At 32.1% G+C, this 25493-nt stretch overlaps 1 protein-coding gene across 1 annotated transcript in view; it reads left to right on the top strand.

Annotated features, from left to right (window-relative positions):
• LOC126890525 (uncharacterized) overlaps positions 1–25493 on the top strand; it is a 236605-nt gene that overhangs the window by 187780 nt on the left and 23332 nt on the right. Inside the window, exon 4 of the mRNA XM_050659530.1 lies at positions 19973–20106. Within this exon, the coding sequence (XP_050515487.1) occupies positions 19973–20106 (134 nt within the window). The remainder of the gene's footprint in view (positions 1–19972; positions 20107–25493) is intronic.

Here is a 25493-nt window from a genome sequence, read left to right as displayed (position 1 = left end):
ATAAGGCTTCTAAATATCAAATAGTGATATAAATATTGTTGAAATTTATACCGGTGAGTATTTTGAAGACTATTGATTTTTGCGTATGATATATAATACGCTGGGCACTCGTTGTAACTAATCAACATTGTTTCGACTTTAGAAAAAAATTACGAAAAAGTATGATCCTAACAATCCCAAGGATGTGTTAAATTGCTGAAAATGTAGTTTAATGTAGAATGTAATGTAGAAATGAGTTTAATAGATGACGATAATTTGAAACAGAAAATTTACCAGTGTAACGAAGTTCAACTCACTTTGCATTGTCCAAACAACGGAAATCTAATTTAAAGTTTTCGTTATTACCTCCAATAGTGACTGGAAGTTGTTCAGTAGAAGAAGCGATGGAGCCGTATTATGAACATAATTTAACGCAGCGGTCTACTGGGGGAAACCCATCCATTATGGATATAAATTCCGGTGTATTGCAACCAGTAAAGGTTACCTTGCACCATTGCATCCCTATACTCAAAGTGGAGATAAACTACAGGGTAACTCGTTAGGAAGTTTCGTCACAGAAAAGCTGCGTAGGCTTTTTATTATACCAGAGGAATCTGTTATCTACATTGGTATTCTTTAATTTTTTTACATCTTTACTTTTACTGACAAGTTTGAGGGATCAAGAGATTTAGTGTACCGGCAAAATTAGATAAGGCAGGATTCGAAGAACCCCACTCAAAGAGATAAAAAAATTCGTGGAACTTTTCATGCTCTACATACCGAAAAACATTAGCTCACTTTTATTCGCTGGAATGATAAATAATACTGAAGTTACTATGGCAAATAATATTTCAATTTCAGAAATATGTATTTACTATAGGAAGCTGTAACCGATGTAATGGTCCAGAAACAGATGGTGGTTCCTCAACCAAACGTTGTGCAAATATATAACAGGGGAATGGGTGGTGTAGATTTATTCGATAAGTTAAGGGCTTTTTATAGTATTTGCATTCAATATAGAAAATATATTGGGCGACATTCAGATTTTGTTTGAATGGGGCAATACTGAACATATGGCTTCTTTACCGCAAAATAAGGCAATTTATTTATTAGAATTTTCCCAGAGAATTGTGGAGGCCCTGCTGACAGCTTCAGATCAGATATTCCAACGCTACGTGATGTACGTCAAAACTCCTCAAGACATGTTGGTGAGGAAATTCGCTTGGATAATATGGGGCATTTGGTGGATAAAATTGAAAAACAATGAAGGTGTGGCAAATGTGGCAAGTGCACCTAATATCGGTGCATTACATGTAATGTAGGACTTCATCCCGAGCAATGTTTCGTTAAATATCACAAGTTGTAAAAACTTTAAAATAAATATTTTGTTTCCTTCGTTTCCCAGCGTATGATATATCATACTTCAAAAAAAAAAAAAAGACAGTTGCAAAGAAAAAAAAAGTAAATTTTACACATTGCTATTAAAAACAACCTCTCTTTATTTCATTCTGAAGTTTTGTTTTCATTTTGATAAAATTTTAATTTTGGGCATTAATGGGTTTAATATTTATAATAAATAGAGATGTGATTTTTCAAAAAAAAGTGTATAACTTGGCTATTATTGGTCGTAGAAAGATTTTTAATGTTTATTTTTTACCAGTTTTTTGATACAACCAATTATAATCATTTATCATGAAAAATAACAAAGAAATTATAATTATAATGAAAAAACTCATTATTTTTTGACGACTCCTTTAACAATATTTAAAAAATAAATATATTCTTTTTTTTAACTTTCTTAGTACTTTGAGTATTTAAGAACTCATTGCACTTTGCCAATAAGCTCTGAAAATACTCCTTGGGAAACAATAATTGTTTAAAAATTCGATGTTTGGGATAAACATTTAACATAACTCGTAAACTAACAAACAGATTTTGGAATTTTGCACACTAATAAAGGCACTATCAAGGTGTAATAATTTCCTTACGGCCTATTTGGTAAAACTTATCAACATTTACAAAATAGTACAAAAAACGTGTTTTTTTGCAATTATTTCGGTTAACTATTAATGGATTTTATCTTATAAAAATAAAAATTATTCGTTTTTTTATGACACACAATTTTCATGATAAGTAAAACTTTTGCTGTAAATATGATACCAAAAATGTTATAGGCAAAAAACAATATTTGCACCTTCAAATACTTGCATTGATTTTTACCCTGAAATCGCTCATATTTATTTTTCTACCCTGGTGTAGTAGGTAAAATGGCTTGAACGAGTCACTAATCAAGAGTGTATGCAAATTTTGAACAGCCATAGCATAACTAGTGCGGCAGATTCGTGCAAATATTATTAAGAATTGCACATTTAATGATACAAGCATATAATTTGGTCCACATATACTGCACATATAAAGGTACATATTTAGATATGAGGCCATCTCAGATTTTGCCTTTTACAAAAATGGCGGTCATTCAAAATGGGCCACTATACATATGTGACTAATAGCACGATATCTTTTGAATGAAAAGTCCGATCTCAACCAAATTTGCTACACAGGTTCTTTCTGTGATTTACAAGATCAATATCGTGAACTGGAAGAATCGGTTTATCAGAAGTTATGTTTTATCTGGTTTCTTATGTAAAACTATTTAATATTATGTAAATAATTTATTTTCAATTTTTTCACCCTGTCTATATTAATTTTTCAAAATGGTAATACCGCCATTATTATTAATTAGGGCTGGATGGATGAAGTGGAAAGAAGCGAGTGGTGTGTTGTGTGACAGAAAAATTCCAATGAAGCTGAAGGGAAAATTCTATAAAACAGCCATAAGACCGGCTATGATGTACGGAACTGAATGTTGGGCAGTGAAAAAGAAAGAGGAACAACGAATGCATGTGGCGGAAATGAGAATGCTTAGATGGATGAGTGGAGTGACAAAGAAGGATAAAATTAGAAATGAGTATATTAGGGGAAGTCTAGGTGTGGCACCAATTGATGCCAAAATGAGAGAGCATAGGTTAAGATGGTTCGGTCATGTTCAACGTCGAGACGTTAATCACCCAATACGAAGAATAGCTGAAGTGCAGATTCCTGGAAGGAGTAGGAGAGGAAGACCAAAGAAGACCTGGGGGGAGGCGATAAGGCAGGACATGTTGGTAAAGGGGATTAACATTGATATGACCCAAGACAGAATTGTGTGGAGAAATGCAATTAGGGAAGCCGACCCCGCATAGGGATAAGGCAAAGAGAATGATGATGGTAATACCGCCATTGAAAAGAGCATAAGAATGTGTTTTAGGAAATATTTTGAACTTTTTAGTTATTTTAATTACCATTTAATAAATGCATAACATATCTTCACATGTACCTATGTGTGGTAGATTCGTGCAAATATTATAAGAATTATTGTGCATTTAATGGTAGAAGCATATAATTTGGACCACATATACTACACATACAAAAGTTCAAATTTAGATATGAGGCCATCTCAGATTTTGCCTTTTACAAAAATGGCGAGCATTCAAAATGGCGGCTGTAGATATGTGACTAATAGCACGATAACTTTTGAACGAAAATTCCGATTTCAGCCAAATTTGGCACCAAGGTTTTTTTTTTGATGAATAAGATCTAGGTTTTGAACCGGAAGAATCGGTTTACCAGAAGTTGTGTTTTTACTGTTTTTTATGTAAAAATATGTTGTTTTTTTTCAATTCTTCCACCCTGTATATATTAATTTTTCAAAAAGGTAATACCGCCATTGAAAAAAATATAAAAATATTTTTTAGGAAGGATTTTGAACTTTTTAGTTATGTTAATTACCTTTTAATAAATGCATAACGTATCTTCACATGTAGCAGATTCAATTTGAATGCCCGCCATTTTTGTAAAAGACAAAATCTGAGATGGCCTCATATCTAAATTTTAATATTTGTATGTGTAGTGTATGTGGTAGAAATTATATGCTTTTACCATTAAGTGCACAAAAATTCTTATATTATTTGCACGAATCTGCCGCACAAGGTTCATAGGTACATGTGAAGATACGTTATGCATTTATTAATTGGTAATTAACATAACTAAAAAGTTCAAAATATTTGCTAAAAAATATTTTTACGCTCTTTACAACGCCGGTATTACCTTTTTGAAAAATTAATATATACAGGGTGAAATAATGGGTAAAAGAACAACATGTTTTTACATAAAAATTAGGAAAAACACAACTTCTGGTAAATCGACTTTTTCAGTTCAAGACCTTAGTCTTATAAATCAAAAGAAAAACCTACATGCCAAATTTGGTTGAAATCAGACTTTTCGTTCAAAAGTTATCGTGCTGTTATCACATATGTATAGTCGCCATTTTGAATGCCCGCCATTTTTGTAAAAGGTAAAATCTGAGATGGCCTTATAACTAAATTTGAACCTTGATGTGTTTAGTATATGTGGTCCATATTATATGATTCTACCATTAAATTCACAATAATTCTTATAATATTTGCCCGAATCTGCCACACATGGCACATGTGAAGATAAGTTATGCATTTATTAAATGCTAATTAACATAACTAAAAAGTTCAAAATATTTTCTACAAAATATTTTTACGCTCTTTTCAATTGCGGTATTACCTTTTTGAAAAATTAATATATACAGAGGGAAAAAATTGAAAAAAAAACATATTTTTACATAAACAACCAGTAAAAACGCAACTTCTCGTAAACCGATTCTTCTGGTTCACCACATCCATCTTGTAAATCAAAGAAAGAACCTATATACCAAATTTGGTTGTAATCGGACTTTTCGTTTAAGAGTTATCGTACTATTAAACACATATGTATAGTCGCCATTTTGAATGCTCGCCATTTTTGTAAAAGGCAAAATCTGAGATGGCCTCATATCTAAATTTGAACCTCTATATGTGTAGTATATGTGTTCCAAATTTTACGCTTGTATCATTAAATGTGCAATTGTTTCACATATCGGCCGCACTAAACCAACTTTTGTCTAACAGGAAAACAAAAAATCAAAAATATACAGAAAAGCAACACAAATTATTACTCTTTAAGATTTTTTATATTACTAATGATTTTTAAGTTATTAAAAAAAAGGAATTTTGTACAAAATAAAACAAGTTTTACTTTAAAACCAATTTCTTTTCAAAAATGAGCATTTTGAACCAATGAAATTTATAGACCATATAAATAATACATATGTAAAGTAACTTGTGAAGCGGTAGCGATGAATTTTATTTGGGATGCTAATTAGGGGGTGATATTCGCGATCCTTTTTACCAAAAAATAAAAGGTACCAATAATATTTTGAGCATAACTCACTTACTTTTAATGTTAGAAGTATTTTAAAAAACAAAAATAAGCCTTTTTTAAACACTTTAAAAAAGTTATAATGCGTTTTCCCCGAAAAGTGCTTCGTTTTTTGGTTATTTCATGTTGAAATATTTGATTTGGAATTTGACGAATAAGAACCTACTTTTCATTAGCTACAACTCTGCTTCTGCTGGGTCTACAGACTTCATACATACACCACTTTTTTTCTCTATTTTATATGCTATATTTTTGCTAAGAATCTTTTTTTCGATAAAATACTTACTTTTGAGTTATTTGCGAAAAACCGTCCAAAAACATTTTTTTTTGTTAAAATGAACATATTCACTCGCAGATATCTTGAAAAGTATTGACTTAGTGAAAAAACGCTATAGAAGAAAGGTTGCTTAATATTAGCCATTTTATCCAATTCCGGACTTATTTTGAATGTATATTTTTCACCCCCGAGAAGGGGGTATTTCCCAATTTTTGTAAAATATAGGGGATGAAGAAGTGTAAACTTTTTGTTATATAATAATAGATACTTTCAACTACGTATCGGCAAATTTTCATTCTTCGGTTATGTTTTTTAGGTTTTCGTAAAGTTTAGTGTTCTTTGGTCGGGCTAACAGCTAATTTTTCATTACAATGGTAACATCAAGTCTACTTTAACACATTAGCAAACAATTTTGCTTTGCCAATAATTCGTAAAACTTTTAGAAATAAAACTAAACAAGAATTTAAATTTAACAGCACCATAACGTGAATCCGTTCCTGTTTTCAATAATTCTTTCAATTCAGATAGCACCGTCCAGGTGTAAATATTTGATGAGGAATGTGGTGAAACTTTTATCGAATATCAACGCTCTTCAGGGCAGACCCTAAGCTCTTACACACGTCTTGTAAGGGTCGTGTCTCTACGAAGCGACGTCGACACTGGAGGACTCTTGGGTCACCACTACAATCTCTGTTGGATTATTTCGATTGTCAAAGGAGTTAATTTTGTTAGCGAATTTGTAGGAATTCCGCCTTAAGAATAGACTGTTCCTACATGTTTTTCAGAAAAAGTTTTTATCTTGAGGAATATATACCATAATTGTGTAAAAGGAAATACAAACTTATTTTAAATGTCAAAATTTAATGTACGAGGCTTGTTCAATTGTAACCCATCCTTGGCTCAAAAAACTTTAAAATATATTGAGAGTATATATAGTTTTAGCCACAAAAGTGAAAATACTGGCCAAACCACAAAATTATCAAAAATGATCTTTCCTTGAAATGTGCCATATTCTCAAACATCCATGTGCCCTAAATAAAAAAACTGACATCGATAATTTGAGTCAGGTTTACCACTTCTTCATCTTACATTAATCTGAATAAGTAAGATCACATCATACCCCGTATTCCCAGGTAAAAAAAAATCATTCATTCTATTCAACTAACCCCGCAGGAGTTCAATATTCGTACTCTTACACCTTGACCACCCAAAGGCTGAAAATCATACACATATGGTTCAGACTCGGGTTCAAGAGGCAATTTCTTAGTGTCACATGCCACAGTTTCATGCCACTGTCACAATGACAGTTTTAGTTGACATACTCCTCTGATACGTCTAAAGGTGGGAATAATCAATATAATGTTAATGTATATGTTACTATCGCTAATTTTAACACCTCTACTTTTTTATGTTTTCCATCTTTTACGCTATTGCCGGTTATTAACACTCACATCACTGTATACAGTTGAGCCAATTTAACAGAAGTGCGACAGTTCTACCAGAGTTTTTAAAACTTCTATCTGTATTCCATCTGGTCTAGGCGTATTACTTTTCTGCACATCCTTAAACCAAAAATATATTCCATTTAAATAAAGTTCTAATATTTGTATCATAATGTAAGTAACATTTAAAGAAATGCTACATTATTAAAACTAAAATATAATAAAAGCTAGAAATATATCGAACTAAAGCTACAGGTCGCATTTAATTTTCATATTAAACTTTTTAGAAACTAGTTTTAGATTAATAAAGTTTTAAACATTTACATACATATTGTGAAAATTTATAATGAAAAACTAAGTTTTGAAGTATGTTACATAATATACCTATATGTTTCAAAATTATATCAAATCAAATTTGGAATAATAGGCTATTGATTATATTCAAAATAAGATAGCTAAAAGGAACTACAACGTTAACGGGGTTTTATTATTTCATATGGTCAATGGACATCTATATATGAAAAAACCGCGGAGTGCTACCATTTAAAGTGGTGCGTTTTTGAGAAATGGGTGAATTAGTCCCTGGGCACAGGTTACATTAGTGTGAGTTCTATGCACTTTTGGTACAAACATATCTACATAAGAATTGTTCCTGGTTAAATTTCATATCTAAATATAACTTTTTAAAGTCAAAGATACTTTTTGTTACAAAAATATATTCAAAAGAAAAAGCACAAAGAACCACAAAAGAAATAAATTTTGTCACGAAGATATAGGTATAGACATTGCTTTACAGAAAAAAAAACCTACATATTTTTTCTTTAAAATGTTGTTTAGTAGAGGTAATTAGGATTTACAGTTTTCGAAATATGATTTTTCAAAGTTCGCCACTCACAGCAATTTTGGTCAATTTTCCTTGTTATTTCGCAAATATTGTTCTGTAACTTTTTTCTACATAACTTTGGGTATATGCTGTGGTACACGTAATAGGAATATAAATCAATTACCTTTAACATGGTTTAATGTATAACGTTGTACGACTTTTTTTTTTAAGAAATTATGGTTTTTCAAAGTTTTATACTTTTAACGATTTTTTATAATATAATATAAATATAATATTATTATATAATATTATATTATACTTTATGTATAATATATTATAGTATATATTATATAATACCTAATATAAAAAAATCTTATTTTTTACATTTTTTAAGATTATTTTTGAAATTTCTCATTATAACTTTTTTTTCTTGTACATGAATATACTATATATTGCTCAATAGAGGGGGCTTACTTTCTGTTCTTTAAAATGGTGTATCATCTATATTTAAATACATAATGGAAACCGAGTGATTCTTTGATATTTTTTTACCTGTATTATTTAAAATTATTTCTTTTACAAAAATTACATTAGTCTTAGAAAACATCACCTTAGTAAAAATTATTTAAACGTTGACTTTTAAAAAATATTCAAAATCAAAGTCCATCTCTTCGTTAGCATTAGCTTCAATATCTTCCTCTGACACCTCAGTTATCTTAGAGTTCCCACAATTAGTACCCATGCACATGTACCCTTTGCAGAATATTGAACAACTAATATCTTCCTACAACCGCAAATTTTTGTAAATCCTTTGGTACATTTACATGCTATTTTTTCAAGCAAAGCTTGTGGTGCAGGAGCTTTGTTGGAATTAATCCATATTTTGAAGTTTGCCCGCCCGAGTCAAGTGGATCCAAAGTATTACCTATAAAAAATAAGTTTCAATCATAACACACAATCACATAAAAAGTTATAATGAGGAATTTAAAAAATAATCCTAAAATCAAAAATCGTTGTAAGTACTTATTACATTTTGAAAAAGCATATCTTATTCAAAAATAATCCTAGAATTTTTTATAATACACCATTTTAAAGTAAACAGAATAAGCTTTCTTTATTATTATATAATATATTCCTAAATCTAGAAAAAAAAGTTATAATGGGAAATTTAAAAAATAATCCTAAAAAATATAAAAAAACTCGTTAAAACTATAAAGTCTTGAAAAAGATAACCTCTTTAAAGGAAGTCGTACAACATTATACAGTGGAACATTTTAAAGGTAATTGATTTCTATTCCTCCTACATGTATGTATATGCCTAAAGTTACGTAGAAAAAAGTTACAGAACAATATTTGCGAAATAACAAGGAAAATTGCCCAAAATTGCTGTGAGTGGCGAACTTTGAAAAATCATATTTCGAAAACTGTAAATCCTAATGACCTCTACTAAACATCATTTTAAAGAGAAAATATGTAAGTTTCTTTTCTGTGAAGAAATGTCTATACCTATATCCCCGTGGACAAAAGTTATGGGACAAAAAACAAAATTTCTTTCTTTTGGGTTTCTTTGTGCTTTTTCTTTTGAATATATTTTTGTAACAAAAAGTATCTTTGACTTTAAAAAGTTATATTTAGATAGGAAATTTAACCAGGAACAATTTTTATGTAGACGTGTTTGTACCAAAATTGCATAGAACTCACCCTAATGTAACCTGTGCCCAGGGACTAATTCACCCATTTCTCAAAAACGCACCCCTTTAAATGGTAGCACTCAGCGGTTTTTTCATGTATAGAGATTCATTGACCATATGAAATAATAAAACCCCGTTAACGTTGTAGTTCCTTTCTATAGTACATAATCAATAGCCTATAAGTACATGTAGCCATTTTCACAGTACTTTGTTAAAAATAATTTAAATTAGGCATATTTGTTAGTAATAGTCGTCGAAAGAGCATATAACTTAGGAGCGTATGCGCAAAATTTCGTACCAATGTGTTTTAAATGCTTTAATTTTTTTTCGATCCTGAAAAAAATTAATAAATATTTTTAAAAAATTTAAACGCTGAATGAAAGATTACATTATTACCGAAGACCGAAAGTCCCTTAGAATAACCAAAAGTGTCTTTTGAATGAGGTATTTGAAATTAAAAATCACACTAAATTTTCTCTTTCCTTTCATCCCTGTAACTTATTAAAATAAACATTATAGAAGTTTTTAGTGACTTTCGGCTCTTGGTAATAATGCAATATTTCATTCTGCGTTTAAATTTTACAAAAATACTTATTAGTTTTCTCAGGATTAAAAAAAAATGAATGCATTTGAAACATATTGGCGCGAAATTTTCCTTCTATGCCCTTTAAATCATAACTTCAATTCCCATTTTAAACAAATGAGAGTATAATTTTTTTACTACAAAAATACGCCAAAAGTACGTCATCCAAAATTTCTGACGTCACAGCATTGCCAAACCATTAGAATATGACTTCTCATGATGGCCATGTTTCTTGTATAGTGAGAAGCTAGGCATCATTACCTACTTTTCAGAGATATTTCTCTTCGTTCCTGTTTATAGCCAGGGAGGTAGTGCCAAATTTGACCGGAGCATTTTAGTATGGCTGCTTTCTTTCTATTTAGTTAGGTATTCCAAAGCTTATTAACAAATGATTTAAGCGAAAAACAATATTTATTTGTCAAATCAACATTTTTCTCTATCTTCTGTCAGTAGTAGAATGTATTTTGAGTTAAATAAATTGCATACATTCTTCTTTTTGTGTTAATTAATTTAATTCAAAATAATTTTTCTTGGACAACCTGTATAAATAATTATGTCAATGTTAATATTACTGAATAGAGAAATGAATAACCTTTCAAATAAACTAGCACGCGACCCCTATTCCCTATTTAAAAATAAGGGGTGGGGAAGGTGGAAGGGAGGGGGTGGAAAAATAACAGATGTATGTATCGTAAAAATGTGTCCCCCTTAGATCAAGAATCGACCCGTTTCGTCATTTCCTTAAAATCAAATAAATACTGCCAAATATCGAGGTGGACTGTTTTCTTTGGCCCACTTTGTATAAATCTATATATATAAAATTCTAATTCGCAGGCTTTGTTACCGTACTCCTCCGAAACCGCTTGACCGATTTTCATGAAATTTGGCAGGTGGGCTCGACCGGACAGGGAGTAGGTTGTTATCTATATTTCATAGCCGTACGTTATAAGGGGGCATTGCCCCCCCTAAAATTTTTTTTTATTTTTCGACAAACCGATTTTTCTTAATTGTATATGATTCACAAGCAAAAGATACATATAATCCTAAATTTTCACTTTTCTATCTTTAACCGTTATTTTTTTAAAAAAATTTCGTGGTTTAACATCTATATATATAAAATTCTAATTCGCAGGCTTTGTTACCGTACTCCTCCGAAACCGCTTGACCGATTTTCATGAAATTTGGCAGGTGGATTCGACCGGACAGGGAGTAGGTTGTTATCTATATTTCATAGCCGTACGTTATAAGGGGGCTTTGCCCCCCCTAAAATTTTTTTTTATTTTTCGACAAACCAATTTTTCTTAATTGTATATGATTCACAAGCAAAAGATACATATAATCCTAAATTTTCACTTTTCTATCTTTAACCGTTATTTTTTTAAAAAAATTTCGTAGTTTAACATCTATATATATAAAATTCTCTTTCGCAGGCTTTGTTGCCAAACTCCTCCGAAACCACTTGACCGATTTTCATGAAATTTGGCAGGTGGACTGGACCGGACAGGGAGTAGGTTGTTATCTATATTTCATAGCCGTACGTTATAAGGGGGCTTTGCCCCCCCTAAAATTTTTTTTTATTTTTCGACAAACCGATTTTTCTTAATTGTATATGATTCACAAGCAAAAGATACATATAATCCTAAATTTTCACTTTTCTATCTTTAACCGTTATTTTTTTAAAAAAATTTCGTAGTTTAACATCTATATATATAAAATTCTAATTCGCAGGCTTTGTTACCGTACTCCTCCGAAACCGCTTGACCGATTTTCATGAAATTTGGCAGGTGGATTCGACCGGACAGGGAGTAGGTTGTTATCTATATTTCATAGCCGTACGTTATAAGGGGGCTTTGCCCCCCCTAAAATTTTTTTTTATTTTTCGACAAACCGATTTTTCTTAATTGTATATGATTCACAAGCAAAAGATACATATAATCCTAAATTTTCACTTTTCTATCTTTAACCGTTATTTTTTTAAAAAAATTTCGTGGTTTAACATCTATATATATAAAATTCTAATTCGCAGGCTTTGTTACCGTACTCCTCCGAAACCGCTTGACCGATTTTCATGAAATTTGGCAGGTGGATTCGACCGGACAGGGAGTAGGTTGTTATCTATATTTCATAGCCGTACGTTATAAGGGGGCTTTGCCCCCCCTAAAATTTTTTTTTATTTTTCGACAAACCAATTTTTCTTAATTGTATATGATTCACAAGCAAAAGATACATATAATCCTAAATTTTCACTTTTCTATCTTTAACCGTTATTTTTTTAAAAAAATTTCGTAGTTTAACATCTATATATATAAAATTCTCTTTCGCAGGCTTTGTTGCCAAACTCCTCCGAAACCACTTGACCGATTTTCATGAAATTTGGCAGGTGGACTGGACCGGACAGGGAGTAGGTTGTTATCTATATTTCATAGCCGTACGTTATAAGGGGGCTTTGCCCCCCCTAAAATTTTTTTTTATTTTTCGACAAACCGATTTTTCTTAATTGTATATGATTCACAAGCAAAAGATACATATAATCCTAAATTTTCACTTTTCTATCTTTAACCGTTATTTTTTTAAAAAAATTTCGTAGTTTAACATCTATATATCGTTGATTGGGAAGAATAGTATGATAAGTCAAAAATAGTTCATTTTTAGTTTATATCAACAAACTACTCAGAATGAATGGATCTATTATGGAGAAAAGTATTGTAAGTGCAGTTTAAACGACAAGCACTAGAGAGCTCTGTGACCAAGTATGGCATCTCCCACTTCCACACAACCGGTGTGGAGAAGACTCGGGTAACTCAGTTGTCTACAGTTCGTGCTAAGCTTAGGTCATTTTAATTTAATCAATACTATTATAAGTCAAAATATTAACACTGCTTGCATCTTATTAGTGAATATTTTTGGAGCAAGAGAATTACATTTCAAAATATCATACTCTTCTTTAACAGGTAAGCATTTATTTTTATTATAATTTTGGTCAGTATGATGATTACAAATAATATGATACTCTTGAATAAAATAAGTACACCTGTGGGCATTTTATTTTTATTTCATTTTGAGTTAACATAGTTTTGAATATAATTTTGCTCTAAGTATAACGTGAAATTTTTAGTTAACATTGTCTTCAACATAATTTCACTCAAATCCAGGAAATTATTTCGTTTTATCATTCTATTCCTTAAAATATTTTTTTCTTACTAGATACTTAATAACGCATTTTTTTTCACATACGCAGGAGAAAAAATTCGTGTTTGCAAATCCTTCTTTATGGCAACTCTTTGCATTAACTTTCAAGTAATTGAGACCATTTTACGCAAACAAAATAATGAAGTAAATGGAATAATACAGGCAGATAATCGAGGTAGACATGAAAAACATAGTGTTCCTGAGGAGTTGAAAGAAGAAGTGCGTAGTCATATTCGATATATTCCTTGAATGGAGAGCCACTACTGCCGATCTCAATCAAAGAAAGAATACATTGAAGGAGGAAAAACTATTGCCGACCTGCACAGAGATTATGAGCAGCGTTGTAAAGAACTCGGGAAACCTAACGTAAACTACTTGATGTACTCCAATATATTCAAAGGAGAGTTTAATTTATCTTTTTTTATTCCAAAAAAAAAGATAAGTGTGATTTTTGCCAGGGTTTTATTAATGCCTCCGAGGTAGAAAAACAAGAACTTCAGGAACAGTACAATAACCATATTGAAGACAAAGAACTGGCAAGAAAAGAGAAGGACATGGATAAAAATTCTCCGGATAAAATTGACGCTGTTTATGAAATGCAGGCAGCATTGCCATGTCCACAAGGGGACTCGTCTTCTTTTTATTATGTATCAAAACTAAGTGTGTATAATTTAACATTGTACGAGCTTAAAAGTACGGACGAAATGTGCTTTATATGGCACGAAGGTCTTGCTCACACAGGTGCAAATGAAGTGGGTTCGTGCGTTTGGAATTATTTAAAGTCTGTGAACGACAAAAATAGTGAAATGATAGATGTTGTATTTTATACTGACAACTGCTTCGGACAAAATAAGAACCGCTTCGTATTTGCTTTATACATTTATGGAGTTTCTATTCTGGAAAATATTAGGTCCATCACCCATAAATTTTTAATTAGTGGTCGTACTCAGAACGAGGGAGACCACGTTCATTCTGTTATTATAACGTTCAATTTATAGAACATATAGTGTTATAGAAAGTTTACGTACCAGATAAATATGTAACATTGGTTAGACAAGCAAAGAAGCATCGAAATCCATTCAACGTACTTGAAATGGGTCATGAGAATTTTTTTGATCTAATACAACTATCAAGTGATATGGGCATAAAGGATTCTTTTAAGACGGAAGAAGATGGGTCAGTCCCTCTCTCAGGAATATGCGTTTTAAAAGTTACCAAAGAAAATCCTAGTCACATGCTATATAAAATGTCGTACAAAGAACAGGAATTTAAAACCTTAAAGGTTCTTCAAAGCAAACCACGACTTCCATCAGCACGTGACGTTACTCTAAAACAAGCTTACAAGAAGAAAGTGGGAATAAGTGAAAAAAAGAAAGCTGGCCTGCTCTCTCTTTTTGAAAAGAAAAAAAATGTAGCGGTTATGCCACAATACTATAGGGATTTTTACGCTTGTAGAAACGGAAACTTGTAGAAACTTTAATTTTTTTTAATGAGAGCCCACATTTTTTGTTTTTTTTTAAATTGGTATTGTACTATAACTGCAATTTTTTCATTAATTGTTGTTTAAACTCTAATAACACATCTAAACTGTTCCGTTTTATTGTCCCTAATAACCTTATAATTGTGAAATAGTACAAAAATTTTATAAAGAAAAGTATTATAACTCAAAATGGGGATGAAAAATATGAGTTGGTGGTGGTATATGGATTGGATGTAAAACCCAAATTGTCAGTTAATACTGTAAGTTTTAATTATTCTGATGAAAAGGATATTTAATATTGTATTGCTTAAGTAATCCGATCTCGTAACCCATCTCAATCTTTAATTGTCTTTTCTGTAAACTTAATGTTTTTGAAATATCATACTATTCTTCCCAATCAACGATATATAAAATTCTAATTCGCAGGCTTTGTTACCGTACTCCTCCGAAACCGCTTGACCGATTTTCATGAAATTTGGCAGGTGGACTCGACCGGACAGGGAGTAGGTTGTTATCTATATTTCATAGCCGTACGTTATAAGGGGGCTTTGCCCCCCTAAAATTTTTTTTTATTTTTCGACAAACCAATTTTTCTTAATTGTATATGATTCACAAGCAAAAGATACATATAATCCTAAATTTTCACTTTTCTATCTTTAACCGTTATTTTTTTTTTTTTAATTTCGTGGTTTAACATCTATATATATATATATAATTCTAATTCGCAGGCTTTGTTACCGTACTCCTCCGAAACCGCTTGACCGATTTTCATGAAATTTGGCAGGTGGACTCCTTGCTTAATCGCGGAAAAAACGGCGTATACATCGTCTCTCTAGCTCAATTAGTTTCCGAGATAGCAAAACGAGGCCGTAGGACAACACGAGAGCACTAGAAACAACACTAAGCACACGAAACGAATGAGCGAAAATTGTACTAAAATCCGTGAAAATATAAAATTTTTAACTTTACGATTACTATTTTTAATGTACAAAAAATATTTTAAAATTTTGCCGAAGGACCAGATCTCTGGTGTAAGAATCAAATTTTGGCGGAGGCGCAAATCTGGTATAATCAAAATTTTGGCGGACGCTTTTGGTGGAGGTTTGTAGTTGCCAAATTTAGTCGCGTGTTGGCTGCTGTACGATACGATATCTGAAATTTATGACGATTTGTCTTTTGTAATAAATGCAAGTTTATTTTATCTTATATTAAAGAAAAAAAGAAACACAGATATTATATACATCCCATCATAAAAGAACGAAATTATAAGGAATTTTGTTACACATTATATAACGAAATTAATATAATAAAGGCCCAGAAAAGTTTTTTAATTTTACAAGAATGTCTAAAAAATATTTTCAGGAGTTATTAGTAAGTATAAAAGAGCCGTTTTCAAGAAATAACACCATTATGAGGGAAAGCATATCACCTAAGAAAAACTATTTATAACGCTAAGAGGCTGTCCATTCAATGGTACGCCACTGAGCAAATACAGGTGTTAAATTGATGCCCCTCTATTATACCCAATTTATTGGGAAATAGTGATGTTTCACAAATTATTATTAACAAAAAAATTATTCAAATTAAAGGCACAGTACTTATCGAGAAAGACGAAAACCAGAATATACAAAACCGTAATAAGAGCAACAGTCACCTGCCGGATGTGAGACATGGGTGCTAAATAAAACAGAAGGAGAAATGATAAAGAGTTGAGAACGGAACGTACTGAGAGCTATTTTCAGGGAAAATATTACAGATACGGAAGACGGCTGGCATAGAAGCAGCAATCAAGAATTAAGGATGCATTACAAGGAACCAAGTATAACAAGATAAACAAAGTCATAAAGAATCAGATGGGCAGGTCATTTTGAGGGGATGGATAAGGAAATAATGCCAAAGATGGTACTGCTAAGAAGACCAGTTGGGACTAGGGACGAGGTAGACTAGGACTGCAAAAAAGTTTCAGGAATATAATAGTATCGATGAAAATTATACACTGGAAAGGAAAGGCGAAAAATAGGATATAGTGGAGAACTAGAGAACTGGAGAACTATTTTACATACCTAGACATCAAATAAAATTATATATAAGTTATTAGTATAAACTGTATTGTGTAAAATTTGAAAAAAAAATATTTTTAGTAGATTACTTTTTTCCAGATAGAAATATTGTACCTAATTAAGTTGCTCTTTAAGCTATAAGATAAAAAATTAAAAATAAAATGAGTCCCATATAAAAATAATTTGATATGGGAGTAAAAAATTCAAGGCAAAATATAGTTCAAGTCTGTAATTTCCATCATTAAACAAGCTTTGGTAACACTCACAACAAAATTCGCTAGAAAACAGCTCAAACGTCTGTGTTATACCACGATACACGCATTTATGATATGCCGTCGAAGTCGTAAAACCGATTGGCGACATTAGGGCGAGATATGGTTTCTAGGATGGGTCGCGGTAACGCCGCTGCAACGAAAATTTTAAGAGCGCCTGGTGTGTGTCACTGCATCAAAGTATAGTAAGGGATGCGTCGCTTTCGACATTTTAGCGGGAGTTCAGTCGACGTACGCCGTTCCGTCTGTGTTAGCGCATACTCCCTACTGAATTCCGAACATAATGGTACTATTTTTTTTTTGTCTCTAGCGCCGTCCGTTTCCGAAATAGCGAACCGTAAGCAGTAGAAAAATTCTGAGCACAGAAGAAGAACGAGCGGGAAATTTTATAAAAGAAAAGTGCAACAGTTTAACTTTTGAACTCAAATTGAACAAAATATGAATTTCACATAATTTGTCCTATTAAATGTACCTTTCCGTCTAATTTTTTTCTAATTTCCGAATATCATATAATTGTCCTATTAAATGTACCTTTTCTTATATACCTACAAATTTTGCATTATTGTGAATAAATATTTAGACATATAATTTTATTTTTAATTCGAGGAATTTGTATTTCAATCAATTTTTATATCGAGCAATTCATTTTCGAGCAGTTGATTTTGAGTAAAATTATGAAACATTATCTAATTCTGACACACTATCTAAGGTGCAACGAAGTTCACCGGGTCATCTAGTAATATATAAATGTACACTAAGCATCAAAATTAACGCACCACCTTAAAAATGGGACCTTTTTGATGGCTCGTATTTCCTAAACCTGTTGTCCGATTTTAGTGTTTTTTCTAGTGTATTATAGCTTTATTCTTCTAGAATATCGATGTAATAATATTATTGCTAAGCAGGTAAATGCCGTTGTATACCGGGTGTAACAATGATAGTGTGTTTTTTCCTCAAAGTTTGGAACATCCTGTGGAATATTCTAGCATATATAAAATACTGAAAATAAAACTTGACTGTAGAATTAGGCTTTCTTAACATTTTGCTTTTTGATTCATTCGCTTATGTGGGATAATAAAAAAGTTAGGTACTTTAACAACTACCCATGTTATTCATCAATACAGGGTGTTTATAAATAAGTGCAACAAACTTTAAGGGGTAATTCTAAATAAAAAAAATAATGACCGTTTGCTTTATAAACATATGTCCACAAATGCTTCGTTTCCTAGATATGGGATGTTGAATTTTTTCTTACAAACGGACGATTTATTTATTGCTCTAAAACCGGTGGAGATATGCAAATGAAATTTGGTAGGTTTTTAGAGGTGGTTATTGCGCATTTTTTGACATACAATCAAGAGTTTTATATTCTCCACTGGCGTGCATACGGGATATATCTAAAATGTTTATACCCGTATGCACGCCAATGATGAATATAAAATTCTTAATTGTATGTCAAAAAATGCGCAATAACTACCCCTTAAAACCTCCGAAACCTTCGTCAATGGAATGGCTTATCAGCATATGGTGGTAACGCGTTTTTGCTACCCTAACGACGGGGTGATTAACTGGAAGACACTATATTTCCCATTAATACTTTATTATTATAGGTACATTTAATACTCGTTAATAGTACCCAGTTGACGATGGAATGAACGTCCTTAGTCGAGGTGGCACTCTCTACAGTAACCCCAATATTAGACTGTTAGACTGCCCTAAATATTTCTGTGTATGAATACTTATTTATTACCTATGTTTGTAATAATTTCGTATATGTATGTCAAGATTAATATTTCAATAATAATATACAGAAATGCAATCTTGCACTAATACCTACATGTGTAAGTTTTGTTTACAAGACTACTTAAACATTCGGCATGCTTGATTGTTTACTAATATATTTAAATATATTACAGTGGAATAATTTTAAGATATTTGAAATTATCTGAAATATTGTTAAAATCTAGGACAAGCATATCAATTGTTACATGCCGCACAAGATCGAGAACGATATCGGCAAATTGTTATGGAAGCTACTCACGCCTAAAAATTTGGGCACGGTACTTAAAGAAGAAAAAGATAACCTACCAAATTTTATTTGTATATCTCAACCAGTTTTAGAGCAATAATTATTTCGTCAGTTTGTAAGAAAAAGTTCAACATCCCGTACCTTGGAAATAAAGCATTCACGGACATAAATATGTTTATAAAGCAAACGGTCATTATTTTTCATGTAGAATTACCCATTAAAATTTGTCGCACTGATTTAAAAACACCCTGTATTGATGAATAACATTGCTAGTTGTTAAAGTACCTAACTTTTTTATTATCCAACATAAGCGAATGAATCAAAAAGCAAAATATTAAGAAAACCTAAGGCCACAGTTGATTTTTAATTTCAATATTTATATACGCTAGAATATTCCACAGGGTGTTCCAAACTTAGAGGAAAAAACGCACTATAATTGTTACACCCGGTATACAATGACACTTACCTCTTTAGCAATAATATAATTACATCGATATTCCTGAAGAATAAAGCTATAAAATACTAAAAGAATCACTAAACTCGGACAAGAGGTTTAGGAAATACGAGACATCAAATATGTCCCATTTTTTAGGTGGTGCGTTAATTTTGGTGCTTAGTGTATATAATTTTCAGATATTGTAATTTAAATAAGCTTTTTGCAAGGGTATTAAAAGTACATCATAATGCTGTTGCCCTCGACCTCGTTCATCAAACTTTTTACATTTTTTTGGCTGGCTAATATCGAGCCAGCGGATTACTCCGGGCATATTTAATTTTAGCGGAAATCCTCTTTGGTCGCTTAATTAGTCGTTTTTGTTACAGAATTACCAGAATACCCTCCAACAATCAGCGTAACCGGTGAACCGTTGGACTACGGGGATATATTGCGGGCCAATTGTTCGTGTTCGCCTTCTAGGCCCAAAACCTCGCTGACGTTTTTTCTCAACAATTATACGGTAAGTGTTATCAAAATAGTCTAGTCAACAGGTTCTTTATGTTAAATATTATTGATTCAGTCAATTTGTACTCTACTTCATTGTATATGGATTTTGGGCTGCTGAATCCGAATATGAGGTTTGCGGACAAAATTTTTTGCCGGAAGATTGAAGAAATCGCGAGAAAATCGAAAAATTTCAGCTTTTTTCCGCTTTTTTGCTCAAATCTCGAAAACTATTAAGTTTTAGTAAATGTTCTGTTAAAGCACGGCTGGTCAATTTTCTGCGGATCGCCTGCGATTGCTGACACTTCCAGAAAAGCAACGCGCATGCTCAAATTCTTGTAGCGGCAGTAAGACCGAGATAGTTGGTCTCACTATTCTTTGCAGGGTTGGCCGTTTTCTCTACAAAAAGTACGGTTCAAGAAAATAGGTTGATGTAGTTTCCTCTTTGGGGTTTTGTTCTTGTTCATCCTATACAGAAGCTGTTCGCCTGGAAGTGTCAGCATTCGCTGGCGATCCGCAGAAAATTGACCTGCCGTGCTTTACACAGCAGGTGTACGATAACCACACTTTTCACGTCATATGTGGTATTTCTTGTATTGCACCAAAACATGCAGTAGCTCCTAAGCAATCCATTCCTCGGATAAAAAAGAAACCCGCGCCTGAATTTTATGTAAGTCAGGGAGCTGTTCAACTAATTCAATTTAAAAGGACAAAACCTCCCAAGTAGCAATTTGTCGACGCGACAACGTTGTCTACCGCGTGGCAACGTTTTGTTACAACGTTGTTATTGCCTAGAAGACGACCCAATTTTGCACTAATTTGGTGGACGATTTTTGAGTTGTCTTGACGTTGCCTAGGCAACCTTAAGCGTTGCATAAGACAACTGAAGCGACTATAAAAAGTGCCTGCGTGCAATGGTTGCTCAAAGAGTCGGACTGGTTATGTTTTTTTACCTATATTAAAAGTAAACTATTTTGACATCATATCAGGTATTTAAATTTATATAAATACATAAATAAGGACTTAAACAAAATTACCTGATGTGAAATTTATAAACGCATCTCAGATTACCGTCAAATATGGATATTCCACCTTTAAAAAACACACGCGCTCATTTTTTATCACCTTTTTAACAAAAAATATGCAAATTTAAAAAATCTAATTTTAATATAAAAGCCAGAATTTATGTTAAAGATGTTTTGTATAAATTTAATGTATTGATGGTGCTTTTAAATGTATTAGAAAATGCCTGCATTTTTTATATTTTGTATTTTTATTTTCTTTACATCCCAAAAAAACCAAAATGGTGCATTAAACAACATTACCAATATTACTTAAAATATACCTTATTACCAACTATAGACGGATGAGACAACCGAGAAGTCCAATCGCCGACCAAACACGGCCTGGACCGACTATTCCCAACCAAGCAAGCAAGCAATTTGATTTAACCCGACCTGTGGGAATGTCCACCCTCTCGAAAGAGTACATTCGGGTGTAACAATTCATTGGGGCGAGGTGTTTTGACCCGAGTTTAAACAGGGATCACCCCACCTCGCTCCAATGCCCCAGGCCATCCCTTTCCCCCCCATAGCACGCTGATGCGCGATGAGGGCACAACTATCGTAGCCAAATGCTCTTCACAATGGAATCCTGGGTAATAAGATTCCATGTGGTACCCTAATCGAATGCAAAAATCTTAGGCTCAGCGTGATGCGCTCTATGCCTTTGGACTATCCCAACCACTTTAGAACGCACCCTCTTATTGGGTGACAGAGGTCATGTGACCAGTGCAATGAAGTGCATCATTCTCCTTAACAGCGTTGCCACATTTAGTAGATATCTACTGTTTTGGTATATTTTTGATATTATTTAAAAAATTCTAGTAGGCAATGTTTTTTATTAGACGTTTGGTATATTTCAATATTTTGTTATCACTAAAATTAAATTTGCTTTTTAATAGTATTTACCCCATTTCTAAACTAATTTTCAGACATTTTGTTACAATTTCCCAATGTCATTACCGAAAATAAGATTCAGGACGTAAGTGAGTGAGTGAGTGTGTGAAAAAATGGCTTGGATGCGAGTCCGTTAGCCACAGATTTTTATTTTATTTTTACCTCAATTTATTAGTTTTGTTATAATTATACGTATTTCACTTAAATGATTATATTTGTTTCTTTCAAGTAGTTTATGAGTAATTTAAATATTTCCATTTTATGACAACTTAGTAGATATTCTATACTAATTGGAAAATGAACTTGTGTTTGTCGCAAATTGTAATATAATTGATTTATATATCTCTCGTTAATTTTACATTCCAAGAAAATATGGTTTAAATCTCTAATCGAAACATTATCACAAAAACAGACTGATGAATTAATTATTCCTAATTTTTGCAGATGTGCCTCATATTTCCCGTGTCGAGTTTTTAATCTGACGATAGTAGAAATATCTTGCTTTGGCAGGTTATATTTAAATATGTATTCAGGTGGCGGAGGAAGTTCTTGATGTAAAGAAAAATATAAATTTTTTGACATGCTTGTAATATTTTTTCATTCTTTTTTCCATATTTTATTTATTCTAACTTTGACGTCATTTATTGCATCTGTCGATAAGATGTGAGTTAGTATCTCACCTTTTTTTATTGCATCTTTGGCCAACTCATCCACTTTCTCATTACCCAGTATACCGGCATGCCCTTTTGCCCATATAAATACTACTTCCACTTTAGACAAATTATTTTTTATATTACATAAAATTTTTGATTTGTATGAACTAAAATCAGTATTTTCAAATGCGTATATTGCAGATCTGGAGTCTGTTATTATCACAGCTTTTTCAATATTATTCTCTCTGATCCATTCTAGAGCTTTTTCGATGGCTATAATCTCAGCTGTAAAAATACTACTAATACTAGATAATTTGTAATTATTATGTTGATGGGTATTTTGCACATACATAGCACATCCTACTCCTGTTTGATTTTTAGAACCGTCTGTATAAATTACTGTGTAATCCACAAAGTCGCTCAGTATAGATTTTACTAAAATATTATTTAAATGATTTGATTCTGTATATTTAGGAATTATGATTCTGGGTTTTTTTATCAAAGTTTTATACGGAAATTTATAAATTGGTAATAATTTACTGTTGTGTAAATCTGTATAATTCCTGGTTTCAATGAATGCATCTGTTAGTGGTGGTGAATTTTTTATTCTCCAATATTTACTAGTTAAGTTTTCCATGTTTAATAAAGCCAGATTTGTTAAAAGGTCTGACTCAGTGTTTCTTAGCTTTATGCAGTATTTTTAAGCTAAAAATTAAAAAAATTCAGGACGTAGGTGATGATAATAGATGGACAGAGAAATGAAACCGGTAAATACCAGATCTAAATAAGGAAATCTTCATATAATTGGTTTGGAGAATTTTCAAAATGATTGTAACGCTCGGTTTCATAATCAGTTAAAGTGGATTTTAAATTTTAAGTAAGTTGGTACCTACCTTTATCACAATTCATATATGGGTAAATGTCAACTTTAAAGTGAACTTTACTTAATGTTTACTTTAAGTTGATTATGAAACCGGGCGATTTTGACAGGTAACCGTTAACACAGATTTTACTGTATTTACAGGGCCTAAAAAGAATCTACTGATTTCTATTGATTTTTTGAAAGCAAAACTACTATCCGCTGCAAGATAATTCGGATGGAATTCAGACAAAATATGTACAAAAAGTACATATTTTGTCGGAGTTTCAGCCAAATTATCTTGAAACGGATATAGTACTGAAAGAGTAAGAACTGGCCTGGCAACCCTGTCTAGCAAAGCTGATACAAAGATTTAAGCTTATCAAATCTACTGATAAAACAATGGACAATGGAGAAACCAGCTAATAAAAACAAATAAACAGAAATAATTAAATAAATCGAAAATTTCCAGCAAAATAAAATATAAAATAATAAGAAAAAAGTAAGGTTATAAAGTAAATTCTTTTTTTGCTCCTGAAGTTGCCGTAAACGTGTCACACATCTATAGAACTATACGTAAAGGCCCTGGGGTCGTGAGAGACAACTACCTAGTCGGCCAGAAAACCCATGGGCGTAAATTAGTTTAGCATTATAACGTTTTTAAGTAGTTGCGATTGTTGAAAAAACTTAACTGTGATATGTAGTTGTCACGCAATAGTAATAATTTAGTTGCCCATATAACTAAAGATATTACTTAACGTTGTAACATCGTAATGTCAGTCGGTTTAGGGGTCGTTGGCCGAAACAACTGAAAGTCCACTGTGGCAACGTTATATACAGTGCATTTGTTTGTACTGACAACCAATGCGTCGAAAAATTGCTACTTGGGCTCAAGGATTATCAGAAATCAAGATAACAGATCCGAAAGAAATGTTCACACCAACTTAAACTGTGCCTGATCTTCTGTGGTTCTAAGGGAAAAGCAGAGACATTCCCGGCCTCTTAGGACGGAATGGACTCATGGAAGCTGTCACAAGAGACATACCATACCTATTAACTAACATTTATTATTTGTACAGAAAACTAGGAGAAATTTATCAAATGACAGCGAATGTAAAAAGTGGGTTTTGCCGAGTCCGTTAAAAATTGTCAATTTTCAACTTGTACTTTAGACCGAACGGTTCGTCTAAAAAAAGTAACTAGTGATATTTGTAGATAATTTTAAGTACTTTAATTTTTGTTGACAGACCATTTACTAAAAGTTAATAGTTTTCGAGATTTGAGCAAAAAAACGGAAAAAAGCTGAAATTTTTCGCTCTTTTCATATTCGGATTCAGCATCCCAAAATCCATATAGAATGGAAGAAACCAGAACTATCCCAAATCTTTCCTAGTCAAAACACAATTTTATTGAATCATATGTATGTTCAACAAACTAAAACAAGAAGAGATCAATAAAAAGCCGTATTTACTTTTTAGCAACATTTTAAATCAAATAGCTTAATAATAGCTTAAACTTCTACAATGTCCAAAACATTATAAAAACAGTTTTAACCTAAAATAACGCATCACCTCGATGAAAGTCATTTAATATTGTTACGACAGTTCCGAAAGATTATCCCACCAATAAGATTGTCACCAATGTTACTTTGTTTTAAAAACGAATTTATTGAAACACCAACAATATAACTATACTTTGAACTTTTACAACTTGAACAAAGTGACGACTGTCAACTTCAAAATACTACTGTTCTAAGGCTTTTTCCAGATGTATACATTTCCAGAGATGATTCCAGTAAGAGTTGCTAATTTGTCCAAAAAGCCTTTTAAATTGAAAAAAGAACAACCAATAGCACTCTGTACCAGGGTTGCCATATGAAATTTCTGGATATCCCTAGACGGGAGCTTTAATTTCCCCTAGAAATCCCTAACTC

The sequence above is a fragment of the Diabrotica virgifera genome, chromosome 8 (genome assembly GCF_917563875.1).
Source record: "Diabrotica virgifera virgifera chromosome 8, PGI_DIABVI_V3a".
Taxonomy (NCBI): Eukaryota; Metazoa; Arthropoda; class Insecta; order Coleoptera; family Chrysomelidae; genus Diabrotica; species Diabrotica virgifera.
Note: the sequence above shows the minus strand (reverse complement) of the source record. Positions and strands in the feature narration are given on the sequence as shown.